Here is a 26,016-nt window from a genome sequence, read left to right on the forward strand (position 1 = left end):
AGCATGACATTTTAAGCAGCTTTCTAATTTACTCCTATTATCAAATTTTTATCATTCTCTTGGTATCTTTATTTGAAATGCAAGAATATAAGTTTAGATGCGGCCCATTTTTGGGTGAACAACTGGGTTGTTCTTGCTGATTAGTGGATAAATTCGTCCACCAATAAAAAAAGTGCTGTCCAAAGTTCTAAACCACAAAAAAAAGCGATCAGGGGAGTTCCTTGCCCAATTAACACTTTATACTGGTGATAATAGCTTTTTTCTGCTATAGCCTCTAAAACAATATGTTAAACACACAAAACATGAATACACCAACCCTTGCCATCACCAGTAGGAATGGGTGAGTGTTTTACAACATTATAAAAATTAAACTAATTTTAAACGCATTCGTTCTTTCTGAATTTCAATGTTTGTACAACATTCTAAAATTTGTTTAATGTAATAGTTTTTCTAATGCTTTTTTTAAATGTAATATTTAAATTATGTAATATTCAAAATGGAAAAATGTGAATCAATATATTGCTATCTATTATGTATAATTTTACTAACTTCCTTACATGAACTATTGAACTTCTGAACAATATTTGTTAAAGCGAATATTATATTAAAAATTTTGAATGTGGATATTAGATTTAATTTTGAACACCTCAAAACAAAAGTACTATTTGAAACTCGGAAGGAATTAACAAAATTTTAAGGGGGTTTCTGTCCTTATCGACATTCCTTTTTCCGAAACAAATGCCCACAGGACTATTTTGTTTGACCAAACAAATTGGACTTTTGGACCATCCCTAATCACCAGGACCCCCTTGGTGATATTTTCTAGTCAGCTTTTTACAGCTATGCTGCATCACTTCCATGTGCTTCAACATTTAGATATCATGTCACTTTCAAAGAGATACTTTCTGAGTAAGGGTTGAACAACGACAAAAAGTAGTGTAGTAGGTTTTTTTGAACGTTGTAGTGGTATTACACTGGAGATTTATAAATGGTGTCCACTGTGTGATAAAGGAGTCTTGCCAATAGGGGATTATTTAGGTGGAGGATAATGTGGTTAAGGTTGATGTAATGGGGACTGTGCAGCTAGAATTAATATGATGAGGGAACTCAAAGAAAATATAATGTGGCAGTGCAACACTGGTTAGTAGGGGTTAAATAGCAGTGTAAACTATTTCTGTTAAGGTTTATGTGGTGTGTGGGAGAGTCACTGTAAAGGTTAATGTATTTATGATGATGAAGTAAGGGTTAATGAGCTGGGAGTCCAGAACAAAAAAAGCAGCATATTGAAGCTATTGTGATACAGGGCTCTCTTTAGTGCTATTGAGATTTACTCTGGGGATGTAGTGTACAAAGTTTCTTGGGTGATGAGAGTTGCACTATAGGGTTAAGTTGGGGTTCATTGGGTGCTAGGGTAATCTTGGTCAGAAGGGATTAAGAAAGTGAGCCTCACAATTTCCATAGTAACCACACCCCTTTGTATATGGACATTAAGCATTCAGTTTGCTTGTACCATAGCTAGCAATTAAGGGATGTGCATTTAGCAAATGTAGGAACAGTCACTTTTTTTCCTCTTGCAAGATTATCACAAAATTCCATAAGATCACAATGAAGTAAATGAAGCAATGATGATGTTTTTTAATCACAACAATGAAAGTATGGGATCTGAATGGTAAATGCTCACAACGCAGTTTTAAATAAAGAAAAAATGAGGTATAACGTATGATACGTTTTCTTTTTCACAATTGCTTCAGTGATAAAGTAGAATTTATGTTGAATAACTTGTCTCTATTTATTTTTTAACCCTTAATACCCAAGTTTATGCTACATTCATTTCAGTGCAAGCAGATACAAATCCATTACTGGAAATCAAGTATGGACAGTTACGAGGGAAAATAGTTCATGTGAAAGAGACAGATCAAGCAGTGGATGCTTTTCTTGGAATCCCTTTTGCAAAAGCTCCAGTTGGATCATTAAGATTTGCACCTCCTCAACCAGTAGAACCATGGAACTCCATCCTAGATGCAACACGGCATCCACCCTTGTAAGTCGCTAAGAAAAGCAATGTTTTAAGATCCATTCACAACTGGGGATGGGCGAATATTTCTAAAAATTCGAAATTTAAAACAAATTTTTATACATTTGTTCGTTCTAATGGAATTTCGAATGTTTATATAGCATTCTAGCATTCTATTTTCGAATTTTCGTTTTCTAATTTTTCAATAAAATTCGAAAATATTCGTTAGAATAATAGAATGTTTAGCTATGTATTCATTCATTCAATTTTGAAATGTAATATTCAAATTCGAATGTGACATTCAAATTCTAAATAGTATTTCTAGTCTACAACTGTGTTTAATAAATTTAATATTCGAATTCGAATGCTTCATTCGAATTTGAAATAGTATTTCTAGTCTAATACTGTGTTTAAATGAAATATTCAAATTTGAATGTGACATTTGAATTTGAATGTGACATCTGAATTCGAAATAGTATTTCTAGTTTACAACTGTGTTTAATAAATGTGATATTCGATTCAAATGTGATATTTGATTTGAATGTGATATTCGATTTGAATGTGACATTCAAATTCAAAATAGTATTTCTAGTCTAATACTGTGTTTTATAAATGTAATATTCAAATTCGAATGTGATATTCGATTCGAATGTGACATTCGAATTCGAAATAGTGTTTCTAGCCTACAATTGTGTTTTATAAATGTAATATTCGAATTCGAAAGTGACATTCGAATTTGAATGTGACATTCGAAAACTGTAAATACTATTCTATTCGTTCTTATCAACATTCTATTATGTAAATCGAATTTCTACAATAACATTCGTTCTAACATTCGAATTTGAATATAAACACATTCGCCCATCCCTATTCACAACATTACTTTAAAATAAAATGTCCTACCTAATTAACAGGCAACATAAATAGAATAACAGTTTCTTACCCACAAAAGTTTTTAGGAAGGGACCAGATTACTCATTAGGCCTGTTAGACATCTGTCTATGGGAACTTAAAGAGTCAACAAAACAACTGATCAAGCAATGCAATCCATTTTTTGTGTTTGCTGTAAAATGGCTATCCAATAAAGGCCTAGATTACAAGTAGAGCAAATGTTAGAGCTGTGGTGTGCTAACATCACAAGAGTGCAATCTTTAGAGCTTACCTTTTTACTCTCATATTACAAGATAAGACTAAAATATTAGTGCTCAAGTGAACACCTAGGGGTAGATTTATCAACTGTTGGGCGAACATCGCTAAATGCTGACAGTATACGCTGTCAGCATTTATCACTGCACAAGCATTTCTGGTGAAATTTTTGTGCAATGCCGCCCCCTGCACATTTGCGGCCAATTGGCCACTAGCAAGGGGTGTTAATCATCCAGATTGCATCTTATCGGGATGATTGCTGTCCGCCACCTCAGAGGTGGCGTATGAGTTAAGGAGCAGCGGTCTAATGATTGCTGCTTCTTAACTTTTGTTTCCAGCAAGCCTAAAGGCTCGCACCGAAACATCTACATTTGCAGCATGATAGGGTGCTCTAAACCTGGAAATTGGGTAGTGCTGGTGTGCTAAATACCTCAAATAATAGACTTCCTTTGGGCATGTTGAACAACTCAGGTCTAATCCATAAAACTATGCTTTTATATTGAAATGTATGTTTATGTGTGTATGTACACACACATATATATATATATATATATATACAGTTGTGCTCATAAGTTTACATATAGTGATGTCACGTACATAAAAATTTGGGTTCGCGAACGGCCAACGCAAACTCCCGCAAAAGTTAGCGAACCGGCAAACCGGGCGAACCCCCATTGACTTCAATGGGCAGGCGAATTTTAAAACCCACAGGCACTCTTTCTGGCCACAATAGTGATGGGAAAGCTGTTTCAAGGGGGATCCATGGCAAAACTCCCATGGAAAATTACATAGTTGATGCAGAGTCTGGTTTTAATCCATAAAGGGCATAAATCACCTAATATTCCTAAATTGTTTGGAATAACGTGCTTTAAAACATCAGGTATGATGTTGTATCAATCAGGTAGTGTAAGGTTACGCCCGCTTCACAGTGACAGACCAAACTCCTGCAGCGGGTACAACATCATCATCATCACACCGTACGTCCATGTGTGTAATGCTGCCTGACTGAGACATATCCCTGTTATCTACATCCTCTGGCAATAATGGTTGTGCTTCACTCATTTCTTCCAACTGATGTGTGAATAACTCCTCTGACGGATCAAGTGAAGCGGCTGTGGTGCTAGTGTTGGTGGTGGCGGCAGGCGGGCGAGTGGTAACTTGAGAGGTGCCCGAAGCTAAGCTGGAGGAGGATGGTGCGTCAAGGTTCCGAGCGGAAGCTGTAGAAGATTGGGTGTTCTGTGTTAGCCAGTCAACTATGTCCTCAGAACTTTTCGAATTCAGGGTACATGGCCTCTGAACACTGGGCATTATTCTAGGGCCAAAGGGAATCACAGTACCATGACCATAACGGCCCCTGCAGGGTGGCCTGCCTCTGCCTGTCATTTTTTTTTTTTCGATTAGTGGTACTATGCGTGCAAGCTACTGTGACATAAGATATGAGTGGCACTGTGCACTGGCAGAAGTTGGCAGAGTAGACGCGCTGTAGGCCTGACACACACACTTGCAGACAACTAACTGCTATTCAATCTATTACAGTCAAAATTGTATTTTTTTTTTAATGTACACTACTGTTATACCAGATATGAGTTGCACTGGTGTGACACTGTGCCCTGGCAGACCCTGAAAAATCTGTTACACATCTACAACCACCAAAAAACAACCATGCTAAATAGTTTCTAAATTTTGTCCGGAGATTTGAAATACCCAATGTTAACATATTCTTTGCTTTTTTTTTGCAAGTTATAGGGAAATAAATACAAGAAGCACTTTGCTATTTCAAAACCACTTTTTTTCAAAATGAGCGCTAGTTACATTGGAACCCTGATATCTGTCAGGAATACCTGAATATCCCTTAACATGTATATATTTTTTTTTAGAAGACATCCCAAAGTATTGATCTAGGCCCATTTTGGTATATTTTATGTCACCATTTCACCGCCAAATGTAATCAAATAAAAAAAAATTGTTCACTTTTTCACAAACTTTAGGTTTCTCACCGAAATTATTTACAAACTTATGCAATTATGGCATAAATGGTTGTAAATGCTTCTCTGGGATTCCCTTTGTTCAGAAATAGCAGACATATATGACTTTGGCGTTGCTTTCTGGTAATTAGAAGGCCGCTAAATGTTGCTGTGCATCATACGTGTATTATGGCTAGCAGTGAAGGGGTCAATTAGGTAGTTTGTAGGGAGCTTGCAGGGTTAATTTTAGCTTTAGTGTAGAGATCAGCCTCCCACCTGACACATAAGACCCCCTGATCCCTCCCAAACAGCTACCTTCTCTCCCCCACCCCACAATTCTCCACCTCCATCTTAAGTACTGGCAGAAAGTCTGCCAGTACTAAAATAAAAGGTTTTTTTTTAAAAAAAAAATATTTTTTATAGCATATTTACATATGCTGTGGTGTTAGCATCCCCCTTAGCCCCCAACCTCCCTGATCCCTCCCAAAACAGCTCTCTAACCCTCCCCATCTGCCTTATTGGCGGCCATCATGGGTACTGGCTGCTGTCTGCCAGTACCCAGTTTGCAAAAAAAAGTAGTTTTTTTCTGTTTTTATTTTTTTTTTCTGTAGTGTAGCTTCCCTACCCCCACAGACCAACCCCCACCACCTGCCTGATCTTTTTTTTTTTTATTTTTATTCCTTTTTTTTTTAAAATTTTACACCAACTTTTTCTGTAGTGTAGCGGTTCCCACCCGCTCCCTCCCCGTGCACGCGGCCACCCCCGCCCTCCCGTGCACGCGCGCCCCCGGACATCTCCGCCCACGATCCCACCCCCCTCCACTGACTGCTATTATTTCACAGTCAAATTTCTAGTTTTTTTTTAACCCCTTAAGAACCAAAGGCCATTTTTCAATTTCTTTCCCTTAAGGACCAGGGCTATTTTTACATTTCTGCAGTGTTTGTGTTTAGCTGTAATTTTCCTCTTACTCATTTACTGTAACCACACATATTATATACCGTTTTTCTCACCACTAAATGGACTTTCTAAAGATACCATTATTTTCATCATATCTTATAATTTATTATTAAAAATATTATAAAATATGAGGAAAAAATGGAAAAAAACACACTTTTTCTAACTTTGACCCCCAAAAATCTGTTACACATCCACAACCACCAAAAAACAAACCATGCTAAATAGTTTCTAAATTTTGTCCTGAGTTTAGAAATACCCAATGTTAACATGTTCTTTGCTTTTTTTTTGCAAGTTATAGGGAAATAAATACAAGAAGCACTTTGCTATTTCAAAACCCCTTTTTTCAAAATGAGTGCTAGTTACATTGGAACCCTGATATCTGTCAGGAATACCTGAATATCCCTTGACATGTATATATTTTTTTTTAGAAGACATCCCAAAGTATTGATCTAGGCCCATTTTTGGTATATTTTCATGCCACCATTTCACCGCCAAATGCGATCAAATAAAAACAAAATTGTTCACTTTTTCACAAACTTTAGGTTTCTCACAGAAATTATTTACAAACAACTTATGCAATTATGGCATAAATGGTTGTAAATGCTTCTCTGGGATCCCCTTTGTTCAGAAATAGCAGACTTATATGGCTTTGGCGTTGCTTTTTGGTAATTAGAAGGCTGCTAAATGCCACTGCGCACCACACGTGTTTTATGCCCAGCAGTGAAGGGGTTAATTAGGGAGCATGTAGGGAGCTTGTAGAGTTAATTTTAGCTTAAGTGTAGTGTAGTAGATAACCCAAAGTATTGATCTAGGCCCATTTTGGTATATTTCATGCCATCATTTCACCGCCAAATGCGATCAAATAAAAAAAAAAAACGTTAAATTTTTCACAATTTTAGGTTTCTCACTGAAATCATTTACAAACAGCTTGGGCAATTATGGCACAAATGGTTGTAAATGCTTTTCTGGGATCCCCTTTGTTCAGAAATAGCAGACATATATGACTTCTGGTAATTAGAAGGCCGCTAAATGCTGCTGCGCATCACACGTGTATTATGGTTAGCAGTGAAGGGGTTAATTAGGTAGTTTGTAGGGAGCTTGCAGGGTTAATTTTAGCTTTAGTGTAGAGATCAGCCTCCCACCCAACACATCAGACCCCCTTATCCCTCCCAAACAGCTCCCTTCCCTCCCCCACCCCACAATTGTCCCAGCCATCTTAAGTACTGGCAGAAAGTCTGCCAGTACTAAAAAAAAAGGTTTTTTTTTTTTAAAAAAAAAATTATAGCATATTTACATATGCTGTGGTGTAGCATCCCCCCCCTTAGCCCCCAACCTCCCTGATCCCCCCCAAAACAGCTCTCTAACCCTCCCCATCTGCCTTATTGGCGGCCATCTTGGGTACTGGCAGCTGTCTGCTATTATTTCACAGTCAAAAAAGTGTTGTTTTTTTTAAATGTACACTACTGTTACACCAGATATAAGTGGTGGCACTGGGCAAGTGGGCACAGTATACACTGTGATCCTGACACACACGCTGGCTGCAATTAGATTACACAGGGAAAAAAAAGCAGACTGATGTTCTAGCCCTAAAAAGGGCTTTTGGGGGTGCTGTCCTTACAGCAGAGATCAGATGAGTCCTTCAGGACTGTAGTGGACACTGAATACACTAGCCTAGCTATCGATTTCCCTATTAAATCAGCAGCAGCTACACTGTCCCTCCGCTCACTAAGAATGCAGCTTCCAAATTAATCTAAAATGGATGCTGTCCAGGAGGTGGGAGGGTCTGGGAGGGAGTGTCTGCCGCTGATTGGCTGTAATGTGTCTGCTGACTGTGAGATACAGGGTCAAAGTTTACTCAATGATGACGAATAGGGGGCGGATCGAACATACTATGTTCGCTGCGAACTATTCGCCGGCGAACTATTCGGGACATCACTATTTAGATACCCTGGCAGAATTTATGATTTCTTGGCCATTTTTCAGAGACAAAGGGGCATATTTATCAAGCTCCGAACGGAGCTTGATGCCCCGTTTTTCTGGCGAGCCTGCAGGCTCGCCAGAAACAGCAGTTATGAAGCAGCGGTCACAAAGACCGCTGCTCCATAACCTGTCCTCCTGCTCTGAGCAGACCTTGATAAATAGAGGCCTATGAATGATAATACAAAAACTTTTCTTTCACTCATGGTTAGTGTTTGGCTGAAGCCATTTATTATCAATCAAATGTGTTTACTCTTTATAAATCATAATGACAACAGAAACTACCCAAATGCCCCTGATCAAAAGTTTACATACCCTTGTGATTTTGGCCTGATAACATGTACACAAGTTGACACAAAGGTAACCATCCTCACCTGTGATCTGTTTGCTTGTAATTAGTGTGTGTGTGTGTGTATAAAAGGTCAATGAGTTTCTGGACTCCTGACAGACCCTTACATCTTTCATCCAGTGCTGCACTGATGTTTCTTGAAAGAAAAAGAATTGTCAAAGGATCTATGGGAAAAAGGTAGTTGAACTGTATAAAACAGGAAAGGGATATAAAAAGATATCCAAGGAATTGAGAATGCAAATCAGCAGTGTTCAAACTCTAATCAAGAAGTGGAAAATGAGGGGTTCTGTTTAATAACATACTGATTTCATCTTGCCATCAATTCTGACCAAATTTCCTGTGCCTTTGTAGCTCATACATCCCCAAAACATCAGAGATCCACCTCCGTGTTTCACAGTATGAATGGTGTATCTTTCCTCATAGGCCTTATTGACTATTCTTCAAATGTAGCGTTTATGGTTGTGGCCAAAAAGCACAATTTTGGTCTCATAACTCCAAATGACTTTGTGCTAGAAGGTTTGAGACTTGTCTCTGTGCTGTTTGGCGTATTGTAAGCGGGATACTTTGTGGCATTTGCGTAGTAATGACTTTATTCTGGTGACTCAACCATGCAGCCCATCTTTCTTCAAGTGCCTCCTTATTGTGCATCTTGAAACAGCCGCACCACATGTCCTGTATTTCACCTGAAGTTATTTGTGGGTTTGTGTTTGCATCCCGAACAATTTTCCTGGCAGTTGAGGCTGAAATTTTAGTTGGTCTACCTGACCGTGGTTTGGTTTCAACAGAACCCCTCATTTTCCACTTCTTTATTCTCAATTCCTTGGATATATTTTTATATCCCTTTCCTGTTTTATACAGTTCAACTACCTTTTCCCGCAGATCCTTTGACAATTATTTTTCTTTCCCCATGATTCAGAATCCAGAATCGTCAGTGCAGCACTGGATGAAAGATGCAAGGGTCTGTCAGGAGTCCAGAAACCCATTGACCTTTTATACAAACACACTAATTACAAGCAAACAGATCAGAGGTGAGAATGGTTATTTGAAAAGCAGGAATGTAAGCTTAGGAGCCAGCCCATTTTTGGTTCAGCACCTGGGTAGCGCTTGCTGATGGTGGCTAAATTGATAATAGTAGTAAATTAGAAAGTTGCTTAATGGGCCAGTCTAGTCAAAATTAAACTTTCATGATTCCGATGGGGCATGCAATTTTAAAAAACTTTCAATTTACTTTTATCATCAAATTTCTTTGTTTTCTTGCGGCTAGATTTAGAGTTTGGCGTTAGCCGTCAAAACCAGCGTTAGAGGCTCCTAACGCTGGTTTTGGGCTACCGCTGGTATTTAGAGTCAGTCAGGAAAGGGTCTAACGCTCACTTTGCAGCCGCGACTTTTCTATACCGCAGATCCCCTTACGTCATTTGCGTATCCTATCTTTTCAATGGGATCTTTCTAACGCCGGTATTTAGAGTCGTGGATGAAGTGAGCGTTAGAAATCTAACGACAAAACTCCAGCCGCAGAAAAAAGTCAGTAGTTAAGAGCTTTTTGGGCTAACGCCGGTTTATAAAGCTCTTAACTACTGTGCTCTAAAGTACACTAACACCCATAAACTACCTATGTACCCCTAATCTGCTGCCCCTAACACCGCCGACACCTACATAATATTTATTAACCCCTAATCTGCCGCCCCCAATGTCGCCTCCACCTACCTACACTTATTAACCCCTAACCTGCCGAACGGACCTCACCGCTACTATAATAAATGTATTAACCCCTAATCTGCCTCACTCCCGCCTCAATAACCCTATAATAAATAGTATTAACCCCTAATCTGCCCTCCCTAACATCGCCGCCACCTAACTTCAAGCATTAACCCCTAATCTGCCGACCGTACCTCACCGCTACTCTAATAAATGTATTAACCCCTAAAGCTAAGTCTAACCCTAACACTAACACCCCCTAAGTTAAATATAATTTAAATCTAACAAAATAAATTAACTCTTATTAAATAAGTTATTCCTATTTAAAGCTAAATACTTACCTGTAAAATAAACCCTAATATAGCTACAATATAAATTATAATTATATTGTAGCTATTTTAGGATTAATATTTATTTTACAGGCAACTTTATATTTATTTTAACCAGGTACAATAGCTATTAAATAGTTAATAACTATTTAATAGCTACCTTGTTAAAATAATTACAAAATTACCTGTAAAATAAATCCTAACCTAAGTTAAAATTAAACCTAACACTACACTATCAATAAATTAATTAAATAAATTACCTACAATTATCTACAATTAAACCTAACACTACACTATCAATAAATTAATTAAATAAAATACCTACAATTAAATACAATTAAACCTAACACTACACTATCAATAAATTAATTAAATACAATACCTACAAATAAATACAATTAAATAAACTAACTAAAGTACAAAAAATAAAAAAGAACTAAGTTACAAAAAAATAAAAAAATATTTACAAACATTAGAAAAATATTACAACAATTTTAAACTAATTACACCTACTCTAAGCCCCCTAATAAAATAACAAAGCCCCCAAAATAAAAAATGCCCTACCCTATTCTAAAATTAAAATAGAAAAGCTCTTTTACCTTACCAGCCCTTAAAAGGGCCCTTTGCGGGGGCATGCCCCAAAGAATTCAGCTCTTTTGCCTGTAAAAAAAAACATACAATACCCCCCACAACATTACAACCCACCACCCACATACCCCTAATCTAACCCAAACCCCCCTTAAATAAACCTAACACTAAGCCCCTGAAGATCTTCCTACCTTGTCTTCACCATGCCAGGTATCACCGATCGCTCCAGGATCCCGAAATCTTCATCCAAGCCCAAGCGGGGGTTGGAGATCCATCATCCGGCTGAAGTCTTCTATCAAGCGACGGCTGAAGAGGTCCAGAAGAGGCTCCAAAGTCTTCCTCCTATCCGGGCAGTAGATCCGGACCGGCAACCATCTTCTTCCAAGCGGTCACAAGCGGCTCCATGTTGAAGACCTCCGGCACGGATCCATCCTCTTCTTGCGACGTCCTAAGTCCGAATGAAGGTTCATTTAAATGACGCCATCCAAGATGGCGTCCCTCGAATTCCGATTGGCTGATAGGATCCTATCAGCCAATCCGAATTAAGGTAGGGAAAATCTGATTGGCTGATTGAATCAGCCAATCAATTTGAGCTCGCATCCTATTGGCTGTTCCGATCAAAGGGCCCTTTTAAGGGCTTGGTAAGGTAAAAAGAGCTTTTCTATTTTAATTTTAGAATAGGGTAGGGCATTTTTTTATTTTGGGGGTATTTGTTATTTTATTAGGGGGCTTAGAGTAGGTGTAATTAGTTTAAATTGTTGTAATATTTTTCTAATGTTTGTAAATATTTTTTATTTTTTGTAACTTAGTTCTTTTTTATTTTTTGTACTTTAGTTAGTTTATTTCATTGTATTTATTTGTAGGTATTGTATTTAATTAATGTATTGATAGTGTAGTGTTAGGTTTAATTTTAACTTAGGTTAGGATTTATTTTACAGGTAATTTTGTAATTATTTTAACTAGGTAGCTATTAAATAGTTCTTAACTATTTAATAGCTATTGTACCTGGTTAAAATAATTACAAAGTTGCCTGTAAAATAAATATTAATCCTAAAATAGCTACAATATAATTATAATTTATATTGTAGCTATATTAGGGTTTATTTTACAGTTAAGTATTTAGCTTTAAATAGGAATAATTTATTTAATAAGAGTTAATTTATTTAGTTAGATTTAAATTATATTTAACTTAGGGGGGGGTGTTAGTGTTAGGGTTAGACTTAGCTTTAGGGGTTAATACATTTATTAGAGTAGCGGTGAAGTCCGGTCGGCAGATTAGGGGTTAATAATTGTAGGTAGGTGGCGGCGACGTTGGGGGCGGCAGATTAGGGGTTAATAAATATAATATAGGGGTCGGCGGTGTTAGGGGCAGCAGATTAGGGGTACAGAGGGATAACGTAGGTTGCGGCGGTGTACGGAGCGGCAGATTAGGGGTTAATAATAATATGCAGGGGTCAGCGATAGCGGGGGCGGCAGATTAGAGGTTAATAAGTGTAAGGTTAGGGGTGTTTAGACTCGGGGTTCATGTTAGAGTATTAGGTGCAGACTTAGGAAGTGTTTCCCCATAGGAAACAATGGGGCTGCGTTAGGAGCTGAACGCTGCTTTTTTGCAGGTGTTAGATTTTTTTTCAGCTCAAACAGCCCCATTGTTTCCTATGGGGGAATCGTGCACGAGCACGTTTTTGAAGCTGGCCGCGTCCGTAAGCACTGCTGGTATTTAGAGTTGCAGTGGCGGTAAATTATGCTCTACGCTCCCTATTTGGAGCCTAACGCACTGAAAACGCAGCCATTCTGTGAACTCTAAATACCAGCGGTATTTAAAAGGTGCGGGGGAAAAAAAGCATGCGTAGCTAACGCACCCCTTTGGCCGCAGAACTCTAAATCTAGCCGTTGGTATTCTTAGTTGTAAGATAAACCTAGTTTAGACAGCACTAATTTATGTGTGCCCTATAGATAACATTGTGCTCATGTCCGTGGAGTCAGCACTGATTGGCTAACATGCAAGTATTTTTAAAGAACTGATTCAAGTGGACACTCTGCAGAGGGATAGATACAAGGTAATCACAGAGGTAAAAAGTATATTAATATAACTGTGTTGATTATGGGTAATATAGGGATTATCTACCGTTTTAAAAAAATTGTATCAGCATATTCAAGTATTTTCAAGCACTGTGTTAATTATAAATACAAACATACAGCAAGATTACAAGTTGTGCGGTACGGCTATACCGCTAAAAAAATTGGTCTTTCTGCGCGGAATGGAAGGTCACCCGTATTACAAGTCGCTGCGGTATGACTTTACCGCAAGCGTTTAAGCCTTTAACGCAACTCTCCATTCCGCACTCAAAAAATGGCTTTTGAGTGTCGAATTTTCAGTTCACCTGTATTACAGGTTGTGTGGTCCGGCTATTACGCCAGCATTATAGCTTATACCGCAATGATTCATTCCTTGATCAAAGACCAGTAGTTATGGATTTTGCAAAAGAAAAATGTTTTTACAAGACTCATATCAAAAATGTTACAAGTACACTAACACCCATAAATTACCTATTAAGCCCTAAACCGCAATCCCCCACATTGCAAATACTATGTTAAACCTATTAACCCATAATCCACCGCTCACCCACATCACCAACACTAAATAAACCTATTAACCCCTAAACCGCCGGCCCCCACAATGCAACTACTATAATATACCTATTAATCCCTAAACCACCAGCCCCCAACATTGCTAATACTAAACTAAACCTATTAACCCCATAAACCACCGGCCCCTCACATTGCTAATACTAAACTAAACCTATTAACCCTTAAACCGCCGGTACTTCACAGAGCTAATACTAAACTAAAGCTATTAACCCCTAAACCTAACACCCCCTAACTTTAAATTAAAGTTACAATACAACTACCTTTAAATAAAAAAAAAACTTACCTGTTAAATAAAAAAAAAATAAGCTTAAACTATAAATAAACCTAATAACCCCTAAACCACAGACCCCCACGTCGCAAGTACTATAATAAACCTAATAACCCCTAAACCGCCGGCCCCCCACATAGCTAATACTAAACTAAACCTATTAACCCCATAAACCGCCAGCCCCGCATCGCTAATACTAAACTAAACCTATTAACCCTTAAAACGCCGGTACTCAACAGAGCGAATACTAAACTAAAACTATTAACCCCTAAACCTAACACCCCAAACTTTAAATTAAAGTTACAATACAACTACCTTTAAATGAAAAAAAACTTACCTGTTAAATGAAAAAAAACTAAGCTTAAACTATAAATAAACCTAATAACCCCTAAACCACCGACCCCCACATTGCAAGTACTATAATAAACCTAATAACCCCTAAACCGCCGGCCCCCCACATAGCGAATACTAAACTAAACCTATTAACCTCATAAACCTAACGCACTGAAAACGCAGCCATTCTGTGAACTCTAAATACCAGCGGTATTTAAAAGGTGCGGGGGAAAAAAAGCATGCGTAGCTAACGCACCCCTTTGGCCGCAGAACTCTAAATCTAGCCGTTGGTATTCTTAGTTGTAAGATAAACCTAGTTTAGACAGCACTAATTTATGTGTGCCCTATAGATAACATTGTGCTCATGCCCGTGGAGTCAGCACTGATTGGCTAACATGCAAGTATTTTTAAAGAACTGATTCAAGTGGACACTCTGCAGAGGGATAGATACAAGGTAATCACAGAGGTAAAAAGTATATTAATATAACTGTGTTGATTATGGGTAATATAGGGATTATCTACCGTTTTAAAAAAAATTGTATCAGCATATTCAAGTATTTTCAAGCACTGTGTTAATTATAAATACAAACATACAGCAAGATTACAAGTTGTGCGGTACGGCTATACCGCTAAAAAATTGGTCTTTCTGCGCGGAATGGAAGGTCACCCGTATTACAAGTCGCTGCGGTATGACTTTACCGCAAGCGTTTAAGCCTTTAACGCAACTCTCCATTCCGCACTCAAAAAATGGCTTTTGAGTGTCGAATTTTCAGTTCACCTGTATTACAGGTTGTGTGGTCCGGCTATTACGCTAGCATTACAGCTTATACCGCAATGATTCATTCCTTGATCAAAGACCAGTAGTTATGGATTTTGCAAAACAAAAATGTTTTTACAAGACTCATATCAAAAATGTTACAAAGTACACAAACACCCATAAATTACCTATTAAGCCCTAAACCGCAATCCCCCACATTGCAAATACTATGTTAAACCTATTAACCCATAATCCACCGCTCACCCACATCACCAACACTAAATAAACCTATTAACCCCTAAACCGCCGGCCCCCACAATGCAACTACTATAATAAACCTATTAATCCCTAAACCACCAGCCCCCAACATTGCTAATACTAAACTAAACCTATTAACCCCATAAACCACCGGCCCCTCACATTGCTAATACTAAACTAAACCTATTAACCCTTAAACCGCCGGTACTTCACAGAGCTAATACTAAACTAAAGCTATTAACCCCTAAACCTAACACCCCCTAACTTTAAATTAAAGTTACAATACAACTACCTTTAAATAAAAAAAAAACTTACCTGTTAAATAAAAAAAAAATAAGCTTAAACTATAAATAAACCTAATAACCCCTAAACCACAGACCCCCACGTCGCAAGTACTATAATAAACCTAATAACCCCTAAACCGCCGGCCCCCCACATAGCTAATACTAAACTAAACCTATTAACCCCATAAACCGCCAGCCCCGCATCGCTAATACTAAACTAAACCTATTAACCCTTAAAACGCCGGTACTCAACAGAGCGAATACTAAACTAAAGCTATTAACCCCTAAACCTAACACCCCAAACTTTAAATTAAAGTTACAATACAACTACCTTTAAATGAAAAAAAACTTACCTGTTAAATGAAAAAAAACTAAGCTTAAACTATAAATAAACCTAATAACCCCTAAACCACCGACCCCCACATTGCAAGTACTATAATAAACCTAATAACCCCTAAACCGCCGGCCCCCCCACATAGCGAATACTAAACTAAACCTATTAACCTCATAAACCTAACGCACTGAAAACGCAGCCATTCTGTGAACTCTAAATACCAGCGGTATTTAAAAGGTGCGGGGGGAAAAAAAGCATGCGTAGCTAACGCACCCCTTTGGCCGCAGAACTCTAAATCTAGCCGTTGGTATTCTTAGTTGTAAGATAAACCTAGTTTAGACAGCACTAATTTATGTGTGCCCTATAGATAACATTGTGCTCATGCCCGTGGAGTCAGCACTGATTGGCTAACATGCAAGTATTTTTAAAGAACTGATTCAAGTGGACACTCTGCAGAGGGATAGATACAAGGTAATCACAGAGGTAAAAAGTATATTAATATAGGGATTATCTACCGTTTTAAAAAAATTGTATCAGCATATTCAAGTATTTTCAAGCACTGTGTTAATTATAAATACAAACATACAGCAAGATTACAAGTTGTGCGGTACGGCTATACCGCTAAAAAATTGGTCTTTCTGCGCGGAATGGAAGGTCACCCGTATTACAAGTCGCTGCGGTATGACTTTACCGCAAGCGTTTAAGCCTTTAACGCAACTCTCCATTCCGCACCTCAAAAAAATGGCTTTTGAGTGTCGAATTTTCAGTTCACCTGTATTACAGGTTGTGTGGTCCGGCTATTACGCTAGCATTACAGCTTATACCGCAATGATTCATTCCTTGATCAAAGACCAGTAGTTATGGATTTTGCAAAACAAAAATGTTTTTACAAGACTCATATCAAAAATGTTACAAAGTACACAAACACCCATAAATTACCTATTAAGCCCTAAACCGCAATCCCCCACATTGCAAATACTATGTTAAACCTATTAACCCATAATCCACCGCTCACCCACATCACCAACACTAAATAAACATATTAACCCCTAAACCGCCGGCCCCCACAATGCAACTACTATAATAAACCTATTAATCCCTAAACCACCAGCCCCCAACATTGCTAATACTAAACTAAACCTATTAACCCCATAAACCACTGGCCCCTCACATTGCTAATACTAAACTAAACCTATTAACCCTTAAACCGCCGGTACTTCACAGAGCTAATACTAAACTAAAGCTATTAACCCCTAAACCTAACACCCCCTAACTTTAAATTAAAGTTACAATACAACTACCTTTAAATAAAAAAAAAACTTACCTGTTAAATAAAAAAAAAATAAGCTTAAACTATAAATAAACCTAATAACCCCTAAACCACAGACCCCCACATCGCAAGTACTATAATAAACCTAATAACCCCTAAACCGCCGGCCCCCCACATAGCTAATACTAAACTAAACCTATTAACCCCATAAACCGCCAGCCCCGCATCGCTAATACTAAACTAAACCTATTAACCCTTAAAACGCCGGTACTCAACAGAGCGAATACTAAACTAAAGCTATTAACCCCTAAACCTAACACCCCAAACTTTAAATTAAAGTTACAATACAACTACCTTTAAATGAAAAAAAAACTTACCTGTTAAATGAAAAAAAACTAAGCTTAAACTATAAATAAACCTAATAACCCCTAAACCACCGACCCCCACATTGAAAGTACTATAATAAACCTAATAACCCCTAAACCGCCGGCCCCCCACATAGCGAATACTAAACTAAACCTATTAACCTCATAAACCGCCAGCCACCGCATCGCTAATACTGAACTAAACCTATTAACCCTTAAACCACCGGTACTCCACAGAGCGAATACTAAACTAAAGCTATTAACCCCTAAACCTAACACCCCAAACTTTAAATTAAAGTTACAATTCAACTACCTTTAAATAAAAAAAAAACTAAGTTTAAACTATAAATAAACCGAATATAACTATTTTAAAAAACTAAAATAAATGAAAAAAACTAAAAAAAACTAAATTACAAAATTAAAAAATCCAAACACTACGAAAAAATAAAAAATACCTAACATTGCAAAAAAAAAAACCCACTAAAATTACGAAAAATAAAAAAAATCTAAGATTACAAAAAAAGTAAACAAAATGTTCAAATCAGCCAATAGGATTTAAGCAGCTCTCATTCTATTGGCTGATTTGTAAATTTCATCCAATAGGAATGCAAGGTACCCCAAATATAAAAGAGGTACCTTGCATTTAATCTTCAGTGTGTGGCGGAGATCGCATGAAGAGGAACCTCCACGCCGCTGAGGACTTCCGCCATTGAGGACCGCCGCTGCTGAAGAGTACCACCGATCCAGGTCCGAGCATCGGAGAAGAAAGCTCTGCACCTCCAGGAAGAAGTTAGAAGATGGTCCCGCAATGGATGAAGACCTTCATCTCCGGACTTCAGGAATGGTGAGTACCTATTTCAAGGTTAGTTTTTTTTTTTTTTAGATTAGGGATTTTTTATTTTGATGTGCAGCAAAAGAGCTAATTGCCCTTTTAATGGCAATACCCATATAAATGCTCCTTTAGGGCAATAGGTAGCTTAGGTTTTTTTAGAGTTAGGTTTTTTTATTTTGAGGGGTTGGTTGGGTGGGAGGGGTTTACTGTTAGGGGGTACTTTGTCATTTTGTTTTATGTAAAAGAGCTGATTGGTTCAGGGCAATGCCCTACAAAAAGCCATTGTAAAGGCTATTGGTAGTTTATTGCTAGATTAGGGGGTGTTTTTATTTTGGGGTGGCTTTTTTGTATTTATAGGGGTATTAGATTAGGTTTAATTTTTATTATTTTGGATAATTTCATTTATTATTTTTTGTAATCTTAGATTTTTTTTCGTAATTTTTTTTGTAATGATAGTTTTTTTTTAATTTTTCGCAGTGTTAGGATTTTTTAATTTTGTAACTTAGGTTTTTAATTTTTTGTTTATTTTAGTTTTTTAAAATAGTTATATTAATTTTGTTTATATTTTATGCTTAGTTTTTTTTATTTATTTCACAGGTAATTTTTTTATTTTTATTTAAAGGTAGTTATATTGTAACTTTAATTTAAAGTTAGGGGGTGTTAGGTTTAGGGGTTAATAGTTTAATTTTGTGTGTCGCGATTTGGGGGGCCAGCGGTTTAGTGGTTAATAGGTTTAGTTTAGTATTAGCTATGTGGGGGGGGGGGGCTGGCGGTTTAGGGGTTAATAGGTTTATTATAGTAGTTGCGATGTGGGGGGCCTTTGAGATAGCCGTTTAGGGCAAAACATGTTAGGGACGCTAGGGTTCTGGTGAGGAGTCCTAGGAGCTCCTGTATTTTTAGTAAGCATTAGGCTACCTTAATTTACTATAGTGTTACTTACGGCTCTTTAGATGGAGTGCTTAATTGTTACCACATAGCAAACATATTAGTTCAGCGCATTTCAGCCTGTTGATTCCCCAACCGGAATTTGTACCCATTAGGAAACACAGTGAACCACAGTAGCTCAAACGCTTGACATCCTTATGATCCGATAAGACTACCAGATTAAGCCTTAACAGTAAGGGATATTGTTGAGAGACTATTTACTAACTACACCGAATAATGGTTATATCTCTGATTCCATACTTATATGGTTAAATTTCGGTGGAACCATATTACTCAATAATTATTTAGTCAGTTGATATTATTAACTGCTACATCCCTCGCTTATAGCACTTATATGTATCAAACAAGTTACAATTCTTCCTGGGATATAAATACTATGTGTATACATTAAGGTCATATGTACGAACAACATCTATATATATATTTCTTTGTTACCAGTCCCTGTGTGGACTAACTACACAAATACTTGAAGTGGTATTTGACCTTGTATCTTCACGTTGTTACTTTTTTCAGGATTATTATTATTATTATTATTATTATTAACCCTTGTTTGTACACATTGTTGGTTCCACACTTCTAAATTCAGCGAGTTTATACACCACACAGTTTTCAATTAATTTAATCCGTGTCAAATAACCTATTATTCAGCTACCTCGCTTTAGCCCTCACAAGAGGCAATATAAAGCTAATCAGATTCTATGTTGGATACTATTGCATTAATTCTGAACTATATCAGTGGCCATATGAGAACACTTACCCCTGGGATTTATTATCAGAAGATCTCAGTACACACTAACTCCCCTACATTTTCTGATTACAAAACATATAGGGGAATTCAATAAAGCTGTAACAATCACACTGCAATATTATTGAGCTACGTTTGACTATATTTGTGGTCAAGCTCTATTTCATATTCCTATAATAATTTATATACACTTTATAAGGTACCTATGTGTGTTTTTAATGATTTTATATTTTATTTGTGCCTTAATAAAAGTAAATTTTTATTTCACTATGAGCCCACAAGTCTATTAGTGAATAAGCTGTATATTTCTACCAGATGTTTCAGCTGCATGATAATTCTAAAACCGAGAGTGCTATATGTGTTTCTCTTGAAGAGAAGGTCTCTTTACCTCTCTTCACATTTGTTTAAGATTTAGTTTAGCATTAGCGATGTGGAGGGTCGGCGGATTAGGGGTTAATAGGTTTATCTAGGTGTTAGCAATACGGGTGTGCAGTGGATTAGGGGTTAATAATTTGAATTAGTGTTGGCGATGTCGGGGGTGGCGGATTAGGGATATTTAGACTAGGGAGCCTATTTATCAAGCTCCGTATGGCTTGATAAATAGCATTCAGGCTCGCCAGAAACACAAGTTATGAAGCAGCGGTCTAAAGACCCCTGCTCCATAACCTGTCCGCCTGCTCTGAGGTGGTGGACAGACATCGCCGAAAATCAACCTGATCCAATACGATCGGGTTGATTGACACCCCTGCTAGCGGCCGGTTGGCAGCGAATCGGCAGGGGTTAGTATTGCACCAGCAGTTCACCAGAACTGCCCGGTGCAATAATAAATGCAGAGAGCGTATGCTGTCTGCATTTATCGATGTGCGGCGGACATGATCTGCTCGCACCTTCTTAAATTATGCCCCTTTGGGTTTATGTTAGGGTGTTAGATTTTTACATAACTTTCTTGTCCCCAAAGACATCAATGGGGATTGCGTTATTGCAATCGCCATTCCACAATCGCAGGTGTTAGTTTTTTTCTCTCCATTGATGTCTATGGGGGAAAATGTGCACAAGCACGTCAAGTCAGGACTTGGCTTTTGTGCGGTATGGAGCTTGAAGCACCATAACGCACAGCACAAGAAGGTTTTTCTGTAACTTTTAATGGCAACGCTATGGAAAGTGACAGTGATACCACTAAATATTTAGCGTTATTTATGCATCAGGTTCAGCGCACAACTTGTAATCTTGGTGATAGGTTATTATAAGAAACCAAGATTAGGGCAAATAAAATAGGTTGCACAGTTTAACCACAAATTGCATTTTATTTGGGATGTATAAATAGCAATGCCAAAATAAGAAAAATATATAGGATTAGGATATTATACAAACCCGAAAAGAAAAATACAACCATACTTTGATATTACAATAATATGTGCCATCCACGGATATAGCATAAACAAGAAGTTTTTTAAAGTAACGTACAATGAACAGTTGAGTGCTAAATGTGTATCTTATTCAGCAATTTTGCTGAATTTGACATAAAATAGCTGTTTCAGCAATCAGCCTTAAGCTCACAGCATCTCTGCAACTCAGATGATTGCTACACTGTTTACAGCTTCACACAGCAAACTTGTCAGACAGACTTGCAGCCTCCTGTGCCTACTTAACAATCTGCCTATAACTCACAGTAAGTTGTTCTTTAGGCTGCAACACAGAATCTAGTTTCACCGACTTGCTCATAACCAGATATCCTGCTGCTGTCTGGTTCACAGCCTCTCTGCTACACTGAAGCGGCAGCCTGTTTCATAGACTGTCTGCTACTTCCAGTAAGTTTGGCTCATCTTACCTGCTACACAGAGTCTTATTACCCAGTGAACCTGTTGCTCTCCACCAGCTTATTTCACAGTCACTTAGCCTTTTAGGCCTGCTCACAGTTTGTCTACTAATCTGATTGTCAGGTTGTTATTCACAAGAATATTATAGAATCTGCCTAGTGCACTGCTTGCTTCGTTGCTTTTTAGTCTAGAGGCACAATTACCTCCATTAGCCTTCTCCAAGACTCTCACTCAGGAACTTCTTTAATTAAAGGGACATTAATCATCTTTGCCCTTCTACCTTCCTATCTCTTTAAACTGGGGTCTACTCTGCAGTTGTTGTTCTATCTTGTACATTTCCTAGTAGTGATGTGTTGTAGTGTGTGTGAAATAATATATTGTATTATACTATACATGTTTGTAGTTATGCTTTTATTCTAGCCCTAAAACTTTACTCCGGGTGTCCAGTCACATTACATTTTTCAGCACCATTATGTTTTGTGCTCAAGGACACCCTGTGCTTTCCATTGAAAGCATATGGGGCATCTAAAAAAACATCGGCCACACTAAAATGTTCTGGTAAATCTCTTTTACCATTGATTTGTTATAGCAGATTGTGCACTTTTTTTAGAGCAGGGTCTTGGTATGGATAGTGTACCCTGCATTATAAATAGTGCTCCACTTGTAATCTAGACCACAGTGTTCCGAAAACATAGTCTAGTGGCGATGCCATTAACATAAATATACTAGATTTGCCTAGGAGCATATACATGATATGGCTTACGTAACTCTTGTGTAAACTGAAGGTATTTCCTTATCAAGTTCTGACAAAAATGTTGTATTTACAATCTCCAGATGTTTGCAAAGCAGAGAATCAAATTTTTACTTCGCTGAAATGTACCAATCAGATATAGAAATACCCCCAATGTCAGAGGACTGCTTGTTTCTAAATGTCTTCACTCCTGCAAACCGAGAAAAACATTACAAGTTTCCTGTAAGTATTTCTATTTTACAGACACAAAACTGAAAAAGTTATTTTTCTGTAATGGTAGAATGCACATATATTTTTCCATGATGTCTTCTTTAATTCATTTAATTAGATAAAGGGACATGAAACCCCAAACATTATTTCATGGTTAAGACAGAGCAAATGATTTTAAACAAACAATCCAGTTTACATTTATGATCTAATTTGCTTTGTTCTTTTGTATTCTTTGCTGCAAACATGCAAAGCATACATAGGTAGGCTCAGGAGCTGAGATGTAGTTGCTGATTTGTGGCTGCACATATATGCCTCTTGTCATTGGCTTACAATGTGTTCAGCTACCTCCCAGTAGTGCTTTGCTGCTCCTTCGGTAAAGGATACCAAGAGACTGAAGCAAAATTGATAACAGGAGTAAATTAGAACGTTCTTTCAAATTGTATTCTCTATCTGAATCATGAAAGAAAAGATGTGGGTTTCATGTCCCTTTAAATTAAGACATTTCAAGCTTTTTAAAGGGATGTTGTAGGGTAAAACTTAAATGCTTAGGCCTAGATTTAGAGTTTGGCGGTAGCCGTGAAAACCAACGTTAGAGGCTCCTAACGCTGGTTTTAGGCTACCGCCGGTATTTGGAGTCAGTCAGGAAAGGGTCTAACGCTCACTTTTCAGCCGCGACTTTTCCATACCGCAGATCCCCTTACGTCAATTGCGTATCCTATCTTTTCAATGGGATCTTTCTAACTCCGGTATTTAGAGTCGTGTCTGAAGTGAGCATTAGAAATCTAACGACAAAACTCCAGCCGCAGAAAAAAGTCAGTAGTTAAGAGCTTTCTGGGCTAACGCCGGTTTATAAAGCTCTTAACTACTGTGCTCTAAAGTACACTAACACTCATAAACTACCTATGCACCCCTAAACCGAGGTCCTCCCACATCGCAGCCACTCGATTAAATTTTTTAACCCCTAATCTGCCGACCGCCACCTACGTTATACTTATGTACCCATAATCTGCTGCCCCTAACACCGCCGACCCCTATATTAAATTTATTAACCCCTAACCTGCCCCCCACAACGTCGCCGCCAGCTACCTACAATAATTAACCCCTAATCTGCCGACCGCAAAGAGCCGCCACCTACATTATAGCTATATACCCATAATCTGCTGCCCCTAACACCGCCGACCCCTATATTATATTTATTAACCCCTAATCTGCCCCCCTCAACGTCGCCTCCACCTGCCTACACTTATTAACCCCTAATCTGCCGAGCAGATCTCACCGCTACTATAATAAAGTTATTAACCCCTAATCCGCCTCACTCCCGCCTCACTAACCCTATAATAAATAGTATTAACCCCTAATCTGCCCTCCCTAACATCGCCGACACCTAACTTCAATTATTAACCCCTAATCTGCCAACCGAATCTCGCCGCTATTCCAATAAATGGATTAACCCCTAAAGCTAAGTCTAACCCTAACACTAACACCCCCCTAAGTTAAATATAATTTAAATCTAACGAAATAAATTAACTCTTATTAAATAAATTATTCCTATTTAAAGCTAAATACTTACCTGTAAAATAAATCCTAATATAGCTACAATATAAATAATAATTATATTATAGCTATTTTAGGATTAATATTTATTTTACAGGTAACGTTGTATTTATTTTAACCAGGTACAATAGCTATTAAATAGTTAAGAACTATTTAATAGCTAAAATAGTTAAAATAATTACAAAATTACCTGTAAAATAAATCCTAACCTAAGTTACAATTAAACCTAACACTACACTATCAATAAATTAATTAAATAAAATACCTACAATTACCTACAATTAAACCTAACATTACACTATCAATAAATTAATTAAATACAATATCTACAAATAAATACAATGAAATAAACTAACTAAAGTACAAAAAATAAAAAAGAACTAAGTTACAAAAAATAAAAAAATATTTACAAACATCAGAAAAATGACCCCCAAAATAAAAAAATGCCCTACCCTATTCTAAATTACTAAAGTTCAAAGCTCTTTTACCTTACCAGCCCTGAACAGGGCCCTTTGCGGGGCATGCCCCAAAGAATTCAGCTCTTTTGCCTGTAAAAAAAAACATACAATACCCCCCCCCAACATTACAACCCACCACCCACATACCCCTAATCTAACCTAAACCCCCCTTAAATAAACCTAACACTAAGCCCCTGAAGATCTTCCTACCTTGTCTTCACCTCATCGGGTAACACTGATCCGTCCTGGCTCCGATATCTTCATCCAACCCAAGCTGGGGCTAGACATCCATCATCCGAAGGCTGAAGAAGTCCAGAAGAGGGTCCAAAGTCTTCATCCTATCCGGGAAGAAGAGTAGATCCGGACCGGCAACCATCTTCTTCCAAGCGGCATCTTCTATCTTCATCCGATGAGGACGGGCTCCATCTTGATGACCTCTACCGCGGACCCATCTTCTTCCGACGACGACTTCCCGACGAATGACGGTTCCTCTAAGGGACGTCATCCAAGATGGCATCCCTCGAATTCCGATTGGCTGATAGGATTCTATCAGCCAATCGGAATTAAGGTAGGAAAATTCTGATTGGCTGATGGAATCAGCCAATCAGAATCAAGTTCAATCCGAATGGTTGATCGGATCAGCCAATCGGATTGAACTTGATTCTGATTGGCTGATTCCATCAGCCAATCAGAATTTTCCTACCTTAATTACGATTGGCTGATAGAATCCTATCAGCCAATCGGAATTCGAGGGACGCCATCTTGGATGACGTCCCTTAAAGGAACCGTCATTCATCGGGAAGATGTCGTCGGAAGAAGATGGGTCCGTCGGATGATGGATGTCTAGCCCCCGCTTGGGTTGGATGAAGATATCGGAGCCAGGACGGATCGGTGTGATACCCGGTGAGGTGAAGACAAGGTAGGAAGATCTTCAGGGGCTTAGTGTTAGGTTTATTTAAGGGGGTTTGTGTTAGATTAGGGGTATGTGGGTGGTGGGTTGTAATGTTGGGGGGGGGTATTGTATGGGTTTTTTTACAGGCAAAAGAGCTGAACTTCTTGGGGCATGCCCCGCAAAGGGCCCTGTTCAGGGCTGGTAAGGTAAAAGAGCTTTGAACTTTTGTAATTTAGAATAGGGTAGGGCATTTTTTATTTTGGGGGGCTTTGTTA

The 26,016-nt window shown here is 38.0% G+C and overlaps 1 protein-coding gene across 2 annotated transcripts in view; it reads left to right on the forward strand.

Moving 5' to 3' along the window:
• The window catches only part of LOC128648600 (pyrethroid hydrolase Ces2e-like), a 193,599-nt gene that overhangs the window by 68,888 nt on the left and 98,695 nt on the right, over positions 1-26,016 (forward strand). For both annotated transcript variants that reach the window (XM_053701374.1, XM_053701366.1), the window contains exons 2-3: positions 1,837-2,041; positions 22,711-22,849. In XM_053701374.1, the coding sequence (XP_053557349.1) occupies positions 1,837-2,041; positions 22,711-22,849 (344 nt within the window). The remainder of the gene's footprint in view (positions 1-1,836; positions 2,042-22,710; positions 22,850-26,016) is intronic.

Source organism: Bombina bombina, chromosome 1, assembly GCF_027579735.1.
Source record: "Bombina bombina isolate aBomBom1 chromosome 1, aBomBom1.pri, whole genome shotgun sequence".
Taxonomy (NCBI): Eukaryota; Metazoa; Chordata; class Amphibia; order Anura; family Bombinatoridae; genus Bombina; species Bombina bombina.